This window comes from Eulemur rufifrons, chromosome 9, assembly GCF_041146395.1.
Source record: "Eulemur rufifrons isolate Redbay chromosome 9, OSU_ERuf_1, whole genome shotgun sequence".
Lineage (NCBI taxonomy): Eukaryota > Metazoa > Chordata > Mammalia > Primates > Lemuridae > Eulemur > Eulemur rufifrons.
This window is the reverse complement of record NC_090991.1, coordinates 42,342,746-42,356,431: the sequence shown is the minus strand read 5'-3', so window position 1 is coordinate 42,356,431 and position 13,686 is coordinate 42,342,746. Positions and strand designations below refer to the sequence as shown.

The 13,686-nt window shown below is 36.0% G+C and overlaps 1 protein-coding gene across 2 annotated transcripts in view; it reads right to left on the bottom strand.

Moving 5' to 3' along the window:
• Positions 1–13,686, bottom strand: part of TLK2 (tousled like kinase 2) — a 103,101-nt gene that overhangs the window by 40,189 nt on the left and 49,226 nt on the right. For both annotated transcript variants that reach the window (XM_069481590.1, XM_069481591.1), the window contains 3 exons: positions 8,592–8,687; positions 7,053–7,145; positions 1,656–1,766 (listed from right to left, as the gene is read on the bottom strand). In XM_069481590.1, the coding sequence (XP_069337691.1) occupies positions 1,656–1,766; positions 7,053–7,145; positions 8,592–8,687 (300 nt within the window). The remainder of the gene's footprint in view (positions 1–1,655; positions 1,767–7,052; positions 7,146–8,591; positions 8,688–13,686) is intronic.

Genomic DNA, 13,686 nt, shown 5'->3' with positions numbered 1-13,686 from the left:
GTTGATAAAGAAGTACTAAAATTTCAATTCTTTTGCAAACACATCTACATTTTATTATATACTAGTCTTAACAAATAGAAATCATACTTTCCTGTGAGAACTCAGAGACAGTATTGTGTTTAATTTTTATACTATGCTGCTTAGAGTTTAGTATAATTGGGTGAATGTATGCTGACCTCAAGAAATGTCCTAAAACTGTAAATAAATTCTCTGTATTAGCATACGCCTTATTATTTCTCACTCTCATAAAAATGAAAAAAAGTGGCTTCCTTCCTTGATTAATGAGCCAAAGAATGAGGCAAAATTCTTCTCAGTTATCTTCCACACTTCAATAAAACAATCTATTTCACTTTCACTGAAAGACAGTGTTCTCTATCTTTTTAACAGCATTCTAAACATTTCAGGAAAAGTATCCACCAGTGTTTCAGATCTCCAGCTTGCATTCTTGAAAAATTTCAATAGGAAGTATCATCATCCTAAAACTTCTAAGAAATAGTTACAAGTAATAGTTACTAGTAACTATTTCTTAGAAAAATAGTAAATAAAAAATTTATTTTTATTTTTTTTGAGACAGTCTCTCTGTGTTACCCCAGCTAGACAGCAGTGGCGTCATCCACAGCTCACCTCAACCTTAAACTCCTTGGCTCAAGTGATCCTCCTGCCTCAGCCTCCGGAGTAGTTGGGACTACAGGTATCCACCACCACACCTGGTTAAGTTTTCTATTTTTTTGTAGAGATGGAGTCTCGCTCTGACTCAGGCTGGATGCAAACTCCTGAGCTCAAGTGATCCTCCCACCTCGGCCTCCCAGAGTGCTAAGATTATAGGCGTGAGCCACTGCACCTGGCCTACTAATAACTATCATAGGCAAGCTGCAACTAATCAATTACTGTTTAAAGGCAATATCAGCCAATTAAAGTAATCATATAGAGGTACATGACAACTTCATTTTTTTAAAGCATAAAACACTTCACACATTAACTGCCACGTAAGTTGTATTTAATTCACGCTAGTTTTGAGTGTGGAGCCTTGTGAAGCATATGTAACTCACATGTCTCTCCACCTTGGGAGCCATGAAAACTATTCTTCAAGTTGCATATAACTCACGCACAGAAAGCAATAAAAAATAACAAATTTTTCAATAAATTCAAAGGATCATTTTGTTTTCAAAGTTTTTATTCTGTTTTCATAATAAAACACCATGGCCCCAAGGAAAAAATTTTTTTTTCTAGTGTGGCAGTCAATGTCTTAATTACCCCATTATTTGATACATAAGTTATTCCAAATACCATCTCTGAAACAGAGATGTAACTCTTGTTAAATGTTTGTAATAGTAATAGGATACTCACTTCAATTCATAGGATGAATATAGAAATTTAGGAGAGCAATACTCCAAATAAACTCATCTAGGACAAGCTGTTCCTGTTCAACATCAAACTCAAAAATAATGCACAGCCAGAAAGCATGTCCCAAATTATCACTCTAGATGTTTGGTCTGGTGTCTGTGCAAGGAAAAAATCCTAATTGTCAAATCATGAGAAATCTTTTTCTAAAAAGCCCTCTTTTAAAATATTTTAATCTCAGGTAAAGAAAAGCCACACAATGACATATATTAAGGATCTTGGGAACAGAGTTCAGGCCACCGTTATTCACTAACCTTTTCTATAAGGAGTTTCTTGCTCATTGTCACACATCTATTTAATCGTTCCTTGTATTTCTCTAGCATCTTTTGCTGTTCATCAATCTGCCGTCTCAAATCACAGTTGGCCTTCAATGGAAAAAAAATTTTGTAATTAGCCTCTAAGGAAGACAGATTAATAGAAAAGCAGTTTCTAGGAAGAGAGAAAAATCATTTCTGTCTGTTGTTATTAACAGACCAAAATTAAATTTCAGAGATAAGAATAACTATGTCTTTAAGAAAAAAACAAATAATTCATTCCTTTATTCTCTCAATAATTTATCATCTGTTTATCAATGATAAATTGTGTTACTGGAAGTGGGGCATGTTTCTCTACTGATCACATTTTGTTCCTCTCAATAACCAGTTATAGCTAATCTTGTACATTACAGATACCTAAGCTAACACAAAATAAAGATTTAAAAAATCCAGATTCAATGTTCAAAATACATACAAATGGCGATTATGCACTTAAAAAAAAATTACAGAATTTTTTTAAACCACATAATTTTCTTTATGTTCAGTTTGTTCTTTGTTTTTCTATTCTTTTAAAAAAAAAAAATGAATTTACATAAATGTTCCTCACCAGAGAAGCCAGGCACACCCATACCCACACAAGACAGAACAAACAAGGTCTTAGTTCAACAATGCCAGAATGTAAACATACAGTTAAGTTAGCTGTGGTCAGAAGCCTACAACATGGACTAAATACTTTCAAAAATTCAAGTCACCTACAATAACAGAGAGGGAAAGAACCACTAACCCAAGGTCAAATTTGACTTGCAACTCCTGAATTTATTCTTGTGTTGAAAAAAAGGAAAACTACTCTTTTGGCAAATAATGCTACTTTTTAATAACCTGCTTGAATTATGAAAAACTCTGTTACATCCCAACCAAATGATATAAGCACTTCTGAAACAGTAAAAAGCACAAATGGAAGATATTACTGGATACTCAATTTTTGAGACTTCTCAGCTTCATTTTAAAATTTTTCCCATTAGTTTTTCTTACAGAGTATCATGGACCATATTACCAAAGGCCAAGTATAACTACATTTGGGTAAATGTGACTATGTAATTCATGCTAAAGAATGTACAAGCCAGCTGGCATGGTGGCTCACATCTGTAATCCTAGCACTTTAGGAGGCCAAGAAGGGAGGATTACTTGAGGCCAGGAGTTCAAGACTAGCCCGGGCAACACAGAGAGATCCCACCTCTACCAAAAATAAAAAATTTGCTGGGCATGGTGGTGCACACCTGTAGTCACAGCTACTCAGGAGGGTGAGCCAGGAGGATCGCTTGAGCCCAGGAGTTGGAAGTTGCAGTGAACTATAATGCCACTAATGCACTCCGGCATGGGTGACAGACCGAGACCCTGTCTCAGAAAAAAAGAACAATCTACAAGCCAAAGATCATGTAGTGATCTTTGTGATTAGATAATGTAGTGATCATGATCATGTAGTGATCTCTGTGATTGTGAAATCTAATCTATCCCTAGAAGGTGAGTGTTCCCTCAAAATCTATAATCATATATAATCAATCCATCTCTGACAGTTTATTTAAAATTTTAACACTTCTTAATTTTTGCGGTTTCTGACCACAAACGTTCACATTTAACATAGCAGCTAGCCAGTAGATCCAATACACTCATACACAACACCTTACTAAAATGGAAAAACCTAATGACTGACTATGGCTGCCTGAAAGGAAACATAAGACCTGTGGTCTTCACCCACCCCCCCCATCTTCCTGATCAGCAACACAAGTTCTAATCAACTTGAAAAAATGGTGGCTGCACTTTTGTGGGTTTTTTTTTTTTTTTTTTTGAGAGGCCTCCCAGAGTGCTAGGATTACAGATGTAAGCTACCACACCCTGCCCTGTGTGCTCGTTTTTGATGTATCTATTCCTTTAGTACTGTTGTACATCCAACTAAAGACTACTTCAGAAGACAATGGAATGGAAGGGGGCAGTGGTAAATAAAGGGAAGATGACACTTCCTGGGAAATGTAAGCAACATTTTTTAAAACCCAAAAAGCAATACCAAGTTAGGATTCAAGTTTTTCACAGACTCTATCTTCTCAATCTTAAGACAGTTAGGCAATGAAGGAGGAAGACATGTCCACAATCCTTTCTCAGTCCAGCAGAGCTGCTCTAGACAAAAACCTGCCAGATATTGGATTTTGACAAGGAACTTTTTATACCTACAAGCTTCTTCGTTATAAATCTTAGATGACAATTCAACCAGCACCCAAAGAACAAAAGCAGTAACGAGAGCAACTCCAAGCAAATATGTATGTTAACAAAAAAAGATGCAAGACAGGTACTGAGGCTATACATGTCTCTCCTCATTAAAAAATGAAGGAAAAAAAATAAACAAAAATTAGCCTAAAGAAGATATTTCTGAATAAGGAATAAGAACATCAGCTTGAAAACAATGGAAATGTTCATCTATAGAAATCAAAGGAACATTTTAGAATACTGTTTTTCATACTCCATAAAATGCAAAAAGACACATCTATGAAATAGGTGCCAAAATCCCTAAAGAATACACAGAATGAAATAAGAAAGTATATTAGAAAAGGAAAATGTGGGTAAATTAAAAATACAAATAACAGTATCAAAATTCACATGAGCTATAGTCAATAACAGAAAACATATGGAAGACAAACAATGTTTGATAAGATTGAGAAGAAAGGGGCAATCATATAAAAATGATACATAACATATTTTAAACAAAGCGTAGAAATCAGAGATGCAAGCTAGGAACTAAATAAGAAATCAATATAAGAAGAATAAAAGCAATAATTAGGCAATATCACACATTTAGAGAATGAAAAATTTAACAGATTGTGGTGTTTGTTATTTTGGTCATGGACTTCTCTGACACAGTAAATGCTAGAAAAATGAAAGCAGCAGCGAGTGTATTTGTGTATATGTGTTATATTTGGCAGATAGAAAGAGACAGACAACAGGTTACAACACAAAAATCTTAGTGTTGCCTTTTACAGGGGAGAGCAGAAGAAAGAATTCTCCGCTTTTGGCACACAAAATTTAACACTGATGTATCCTTGCTCAAAAATAATTACTTGAAAATGTATACCAATCAACAGATGAAATGAAAAGACAAAAACTGGCCAGATGTGGTGGCTCATGCCTCTAATCTCAGTAGGAGGCCAAGGCCGGAGGATTGCTTGAGGCCAGGAGTTTAAAGTTGCAGTGAGCTATGATGAAGCCATTGCACTGTAGACTGAGCAACAGAGTGAGACCCTATCTCAAAAAAAAAAAAAATAAATAAATAACAAAAGTGGTGAATAAAAAAAAAAAATACTGTCAGTGGGCTTTGACATGAAGTTAAATAAACATGTGAAACCAATTACTGCAAATTTGGTCATAAAGCTGCCTACAGGCTGGGTGTGGTGGCTCACACCTGTAATCCTAGCACTCTGGGAGGCCGAGGCAGGAGGATGGTTTCAGCTCAGGAGTTCGAGACCAGCTTGAGCAAGAACGAGACCCCGTCTCTACTAAAAATAGAAAGAAATTAGCTGGACAACTAAAAATATATAGAAAAAATAGGCCGGGCATGGTGGCGCATGCCCGTAGTCCCAGCTACTCGGGAGGCTGAAGCAGGAGGACTGCTTGAGCCCAGGAGTTTGAGGTTGCTGTGAGCTAGGCTGACACCACGGCACTCTAGCCTTGGCGACAGAGTGAGACTCTGTCTCAAAAAAAATAAATAAATAAAATAAAACTGTCTATAAATATAAGAAATTACTCTCATATAAAATACTAAGTACAATAATTTAATAATAATAAACACATCAGACTTTACTAATAAAAGCCAGACTTGTAGTTTAGCTATGTGCTAAATTCCAGGTCTTACATTAAAGGGAGTCAAAATACAATATTTTATACTGTACTTTAATTATAGAAATATAATTTAAAGTTTTTAGGTGGCAGATGCATTCACAAACATAGTGACTTTTATTACCTTTATTATTAAACAGACAGATCCCTTTACTAAAACAGAATCATGCCCAGAAGACTAATGATAAAAACTGGCTAAAGAAAGGCTGCCGATCGCCACCTTGCCATGTCAGGATAGCCCTGGAGGTCCAAGGCCCCACTGAGTCAGTTTGATGACTGCATTAGTACAAATAAAAATGAAACCGCTATTGTCTAAATCACTAGAGAAGGTAAAAAACGCAAGCAAATTTTATTCATAAGTCAGTAATATTTATGTATTTATACCTTTGTATATATACTCTAAATGGCTCAAAACAATAACCAAAAGAAAATGTGCCAAACGTTTTATCCCAGTTAATGGAATTATAGATGACATATTTTTCTGTATTCTCCAAAGAGCATGTATAACTTTATAACAGAAAAACAATGAACACTTTTTACCTTTTTTAAAGAATGGGTCAGTCATGTCAAATTGCATATTCAAAATACATTTTTAAAATATCATGGTATAATTGTAGAGATATCTATTTAATTCCAGATGAGGCATTTTAAAACTTTCTTTTGTTAGCTTCAGTGGATATAGAAGGAAAAAAAAAAAAGTAAAACTTGCTTTTGTAAGCACAAAAAACTTTAGATGAATAGGTTATATAAGGTGTAAAATAAAAAGTGGGCTGAAAAGCCTTTTCAAAATAGTTTTTTTGGTTGGTTGGTTGGTTGGTTGGTTTTGAGGCAGGATCTCACTCTGTCACCCTGACTAGAGAGTATGGCGTCATCATAGCTCACTGCAACCTCAAATTCCTGGGCTCAAGTGATGCTCCTGCCTCAGCTTCCCAAGAAGCTGAGACTATAGGCGGCATGTACCACTATGCCCAGTTCATTTTTCTATTTTTCCAGTGACAGGGTCTCACTATGTTGCCCAGGCTAGTCTTAAACTACTGGCTGCAAGGGATCCTCCCACCTTGGACTCCCAAAGTGCTTGGGGTGCAAGTGCGGGCCACTGTGCCTGGCCTTGAAAATAGTTTTGAAAGTTCAACAGTATTAAAATAAAGTTTCTGCTCCTTCAGCCCCTCAACCCTCTCGCTCCCCTCTCTCCCCCTCTAGAAAAGAAAAAAAAAAAATTTTCTGGAATGGGAAAACATTTTATACTTACTCCCATAGTTCTACATGAAACACAGCACTCCAAGTATCTATTTTTCTATTATGAATGCAAATATTAAAATACAATACAAAATTTCCAATTTGAAGATTATAGATATGATCCTGGTTCTTGATTTCCTCAGTTAAAGGAAAATATCCAAATGGTTATTCTTTAACTTTATTTGGTTGTAGTAATTATTTCTATCATACGTACATAATCCAAGTATACATAACAATTAGAGTTTGTTATAAAATCTCTTACCACATTTTAATACTTACTCTTAATAAATCATCTATTCTTCCCTCCTTCTTCTCTAAGTCAGAATTCTTACTGTTTTCTAGTGCAGATATTTTTTCTATTGTGAGGTCAGACTATAGAGACAAAGGCAAAACAAATTTAGAATTAGTCTCAAAGTATTACATGTCATCACATTTCTCATTATTTTTCTGAAAAATACATTTGATAATACAAATAGCCTGGAATCACATGGTTCAAGAAATTAAATCTGCTTTCCTCATCCCATTCATCAAGCCTTAGCTGAGATCCTTATAACCTGCTACACCTGCACTTCAAAAACATATTAATTCTTAAATCAAATATATGAATTCTGAAACTACTGTGCATTGAACAATACAGAAACGCATTACTCCAAAAATGAAACTAATTTTGAATTGAAAAAGACTGCATAGGACACATGACCCAAACCTCTAAAGAACAAACGTGCCATCTAGTGGAAACAGAGAGCAATCAGAAAGGGAGAAACAGTTGTCTGAATGCTCCACTATCTAAATCTGTTCAACTGTCCAAAAGCTGGTGATTCAAATAAAATTTAAATCTGCTCTAGGGGGTGTACACTGAGATTTAAGAAATTATCCCAGATTGCCAAACATCCTGTCTTGAAAGCAATACAGACAGTGCCAAAAGAGGCTGCAAGAAAACCAAGTATACTGTTGGCTAACTCAATGCTGTAGAATGGAGGATACACACACCATCCTTTTCAGATATAATCTTAAAATGTTCACAACATTCCCTAAACTAAAAAGAGTTTCTGATATATATAGAAAAAATTAGCTGGGTATGGTGGTGCATGCCTGTAGTCCCAGCTACTTGGGAGGCTGAGGCAGGAGGATCGCTTGAGCCCAGGAGTTTGAGGTTGCTGTGAGCTAGGCTGACGCCATGGCACTCTAGCCTGGCCAACAGAGTGAGACTCTGTCTCAAAAATAAATAAATAAATAAAAATAAAATAAAAAGAGTTTCTGAAGACTGTTTAAGGATGAAATTATGTTGGTGTACTACATATTAGAGAAGTTTAGCTAGGTCCTGCCAAATAAGTAAGCAGGTACAAGGAATAAATTAACTATTTTCATAAATTAGGGAATTGACATCTAGTGTAAGTCTATCATAAACACTATTCTAATTGGCATTTTGTACACACTGTCTGAGATAATTAGAATCAACCACATTTTTACAGATGATTTGTTACTAAGGAAACCTGAAGCCCAGAAAGATAAAATATAAGCTACCATGACAGAATCTGAACCCACACTTTCAAAGTGTGTGCTTTCCTCAACACTATGCTACGGTATAAGCCCTTCTGCTACGATACACCAGAAAGGTAAAAAAAGCCACAAAAAGTTAAAGCACCTTCCAAAGGTCTTTACCCACAATGCAAGTTCTGAATATAATACCCACAGATAATGAAGTATGGTAGGAAAAATACAGGGAAGACAGAGAGGAATCGGACTTTATATATGGTTAGGTTAGCATTTATTCCTACGAAGATGTTCTCTTCCACTGTGTAATAATCATTGACTTACCTGGGTCTGTCTGTGCTGGATGGAGATCTGTTTTTGGGAGCTGCAGGAATGCTCTGTGTTGCCAGATCCCGTAGAAGAGGGACTGTTTTGTTGAGCCTATAATAAAGATACATCACAAATCACAGGAAACTTTTGTATCTTTCTCCACAAACATTTCTATGAATGCAAACGACTACTTCTATCTAAAACAAACCTTTTCTTATGAAAGTATTAATAGTCAGGGCCATGTGGCCAAAAAATAAAACAATTCAAATATGAGACACAAGGGCTAGACAAGGTGCTTTATAATCACAGTCCTATAAATAGGTTTAAAGTATCAAATGCTTATAAATGAATTTTTAAAAAATGTAAATTAGAGAAAATGAAGTTATTCCTGTAATAACTTGCCATTTTCACTTGTATTTTATATGCTTTCATCAGAAAAGGCTAATGAAATATCTGATGTACAGCGGATGCATGTGAGTCCAGGCAGAAAGTACTGCGAACCACCATTCAGAATAGTCTCCTAAATACACACTCATTATCCATGAACGGACGGTAGTCTAAAAATCCAGGCTAATTTCAAATATTCCAGTCACTTGCTGACTGGGCATTCTAAGGCATTTTTAAAATTTATATGGTTTAGGTTTCATTTAATTCAGATATTCAGGAATATACAATCATTACATTCCCAATAGTACTTTTAAAACCAAGGTGCAGGCCAGGTGCAGTAGCTCACGCCTGTAATCCCAGCATTTTTGGAGGCCGAGGTGGGAAGATCACTTGAGCTCAGGAGTTTGCGACCAGCCTGAGCAACACAGTGAGACATCAACTCAACAGAAAATAATACAAGTTAGCTGGGTGTGGTGGTACGTGCCTATAGTCCTAGCTACTTGGGAGGCAAGAGGATCATGGGCCCAGGAGTTCGAGGCTGCAGTGAGCTGTGAATCCCGCCACTGTACCCCAGCCTGCGTGACACGGCAAGACCGTGTCTCCAAAAAAATAAAATATAAAATAAAATTAAAAAGTACAATTGTGCCTAACACAGTATGACCTATCATATACATAACTAGGAAATATTAGCAAATCTGAGGATTACTGAATAATGAAAACATAGTAGTATTATCTCATTAGAGGATGCTGTCTTTTACATATATGAAATTTATTTTACTACATATTCTTTTGATTATTGTTGTTAATCATTAGCATATTCATAATGGTATAAACCACCACCTAATGAGAAATTACTGTAGGCCAAAAACTTCACTGTCATTATCACATACAATCCTTATAAAACCTTTTATGGTGGTAATTATATTATTATTTCCATTTACAGATAAAGAAAATACAAATCAGAGACAGTTAGTATCTATGCAGGGGTCAAAGAGCAAGTAAGTGGGGGAACCAGAATTGGGGGCTGCCTGTGTCCACAATAACCACTCTCAATGACTACAGCAGACCATCACAACCAGGTTGTGAACAAGTTAAGCACTTCATACACATGCAGTGAAGTCTTAGAAGGTAGGTAGTGTTATTAACTCCATTTTTATGCATTCATTCAACAACTACTTATTAAGTAGTCCTTATATCTAAGCACTGTATTAGGTGCTAGGGGTACGCAGCTAAGGGAAATAAACCACAGAACCAGTTCTTACTCCGCCCTAATGAAGCTTACAATCCAAGAGAAGATTTTTTTTTTTTTTTTTTTTTTGAGACAGGGTCTCACTCTGTTGCCCGGGTTAGAGTACAGTGGTGTCATCATAGCTCACTGCAGCCTCAAATTCTTGGGCTCCAGTGATCCTCCTGCCTCAGCCTCTCGAGGAGCTGGGACTACAGGCACTCGGAACCATGCCTGGCTAATTTTTCTTTCTTTTTTTTTTTTGGTGGTGGTGGTGAGGGGTCTCGCCATGTTGCTCAGGCTGGTCTTGAACTACTGGCCTCAAGGGATTCCCCTGTCTCAGCCTCCCAAAGTGCTAGGATTAGAGGTATGAGCCACCGTGACCAGCTACAAGATAAGATTTATTAAGCACTTGATAAATATTTGTTGAAAACAAGTGCTGAATAAATAATTATATAATAAATACATAATCACAATCAAGATAAGTGCTAAAAGAGCATATAGCAAGGTACATAACAATCAAGAGGGTTAGGAATAAATCTTGAGAAAGTTTAAGATTTGAAGCAGAGAAGAGATCATAGGGTCATTCCAGGTAAAGAACATGTATACATGTATAAAGGCAGTAGGGAAAGATACAAGACTAATGCAGGGTTCAAAGATGTCAAAAAAGAGGACCCAGTCCCAAAGAGGTTAAACAACTTAGACAGCCAGTAAGGGGGAGAGCTACAATTAAAATACAGCTCTGTATGATTCCAAATAACTGAAAATTTACTCTTTCTAAAATGCAGCAAATCCACCCTTTTCATACTAATTAAGGGTTTTCATTATTAAACTCAAGTATTATACTGCACTAAGATATAAGATATAAGATTCGATCCTTTAGTTATCATTAGATTGCTCTTACAATCCTCTCCTTTCTAAATGTATTTCTTTCTTTTTTTTTTTTTTTTTTTTTTTGAGACAGAGTCTCACTCTGTTGCCCTGAGTAGAGTGCCTTGGCGTCAGCCTAGCTCACAGCAACCTCAAACTCCTGGGTTTAAGCCATCCTCCTGCCTCCGCCTCCCGAGTAGCTGGGACTACAGGCATGTGTCACCACGCCCGGCTTATTTTTTCTACATATATTTTTAGTTGTCCAGCTAATTTCTTTCTATATTTTTTTTTAGTAGAGGTGGGGTCTCGCTCTTGCTCAGGCTGGTCTCGAACTCCTGAGCTCAAAGGATCCTCCCACCTCAGCCTCCCAGAGTGCTAGGATTACAGACGTGAGCCACCATGCCCGGCCCTAAATGTATTTCTAAATAAATATGACTGCCAAGCACAACTGTTTGAACTAAATTTATAATAAAAGCCAATAGGAATCAAATAAGGCCAGGCCAGGTGGCTCACGCCTGTAAACCTAGCACTCTGGGAGGCCGAGGCAGGAGGACTGCTTGAGCTCAGGAGTTTGAGACCACCCTGAGCAAGAGCGAGAACTCATCTCTACTAAAAATAGAAAAATTAGCTAGGCATTGTAGCACAGGCCTGTAGTCTCAGCTACTTGGAGGCTGAGGCAGGAGGATCTCTTGAGCCCAGGAGTTTGAGGCTGTAGTTAGCTACAATGACGCCACTGCACTCTACCCAAGGCAGACAGAGTCAGACTCTGTCTCAAAAAAAAAAAAAAAAAAAATCAAATGACTAAAAGGCTCTTCCATAAGTTTCTAGATACATGGTAAATAGGCTTTGATAAAATGCTTTTTTATATGCTCATTTGTGGTTCTTATTTTCTTCCAGCAAACTGAGGATGCCAGAAAGTAGTTCAGTGGGATGTTTCTAAATTAAGGCTTTCTGTAAAAATGCATATATAAATAGCCCAATGATAAGAAGTAAAAATGCAAAAGTTGACTGAGGAAGTGGGCCACAGCTAGGAAGCAGCAAATCCTCATGAAAATGAAAACAATGCTTTCAAAAGGTAAAAGGTTATACACAATATAAGGACTTCATGTGACAGCAAAAATCCATGGTAGAAAAAAATGCTCTAATTCTGATCATTCATTCAATATTAAATGTGGACCTCTGTGCCTGGTCCTACGTTAACCACTAGAAATGCAAAATTGGAAAACAAAGAGTTTCCGATTTCCCAAGAAGTCACTGAAGAGACCATGAGAACACAACCTAAGTCAGTCATTACAGTTGTAAATTAAATACCACACCTCTTCCTTTCCCCTAAATTTCTCTATCCTTTGTTTCTATTATAAAGGTAATATTGGCTCCTAATTCATGATGGTAGGCTGAATCTCCCAACATCCCACATTAATGCAGAGATATTATTTAAACATGAAATCATAATAGGACTAAGAAATAAAGGAGACTTAATAAGAAATTTTTTAGAACTTTTAAGAAACATTCAAAAGGAGTTAGGATTAGACTGACAGAGAAAATGAAATAAAGAAATTCATAGCTCAAAACCCCAGCAGTAAAACAGCTTGCTCTTTCCAAAGGAGCTCCTTCCTGCAAAGCTCCAAGCTGAGATTTACATATACAAAAATCACGGGGAATTATCAGACATCAAAAACCTATTGGTAGCTAGGCGTGGTGACATGCACCTATAGTCCCAACTACTTTAGAGGCAGGAAGATCACTTGAGGCCAGGAGTCTGAGAACAGCCTGGGCAACATAAGAAGACCCCATCTCTACAAAAAATAAAATAAAATTTTTAAAACTTAATTTAAAAAATATTCATAATTAAAAGGAAACAACTAAGCATTCAGCCTGCCTTTCTAGTAAAACTGTATGCCCCTATAGCCCAACAGGCACAGATGAGGAGAGGAAAGTTCTATTTTACATAAAAATAGATGCTAACAAAAGTGTGATAATGTTAATTTGAATATTCAAGAAAATGTTTCTATATTTTAGAAGGTGCTTGTTAAACTATTTTTAGATAGGAGGTCAAGATTTCAAAATACTTCAGCATAAAAAAGCAAACTTTTTTTTTTTTTTTAAATCAACCTTTGAAAAGTATCTGTGAAATGTTTAAAGATACATTTCCTATTAAGGAAATAACAGAACTGGCATTAAGGAGGAAAAAAAGATCCAGTAAATCCTGACTACTAGAATTGTTTCATTCAATCCAAAACTAATTCAATGACTAGATCTGTCTACTTCGCAGTGAGTCCAATAAAATCATTAGGTTTTGCAATGCCCAACAACAAAACGATCATATTATTATAAGTGCTCCTTAATTGTTTTCAAGTCTTAGAATAATTTACAAAAAATTATATTTTAAAAAAAGACTAAATTATAGTTAAAATAACTAATTAAATATCACATACTTGCAATGTAACAATAATTTAAAAATTGAAAGATGAGAAAAGAAGGCTGGGGAAATTTATGAGTATGTTAAATTTATCTTTCATAATGGGGAGTAAATAATCTTGTTTAATGTGGATTAAATCAAACACACTATTTGAGGTTAAAATGGTAATCACAATAAAAATCTGAAACATAAATTGTCAACAGTAATTA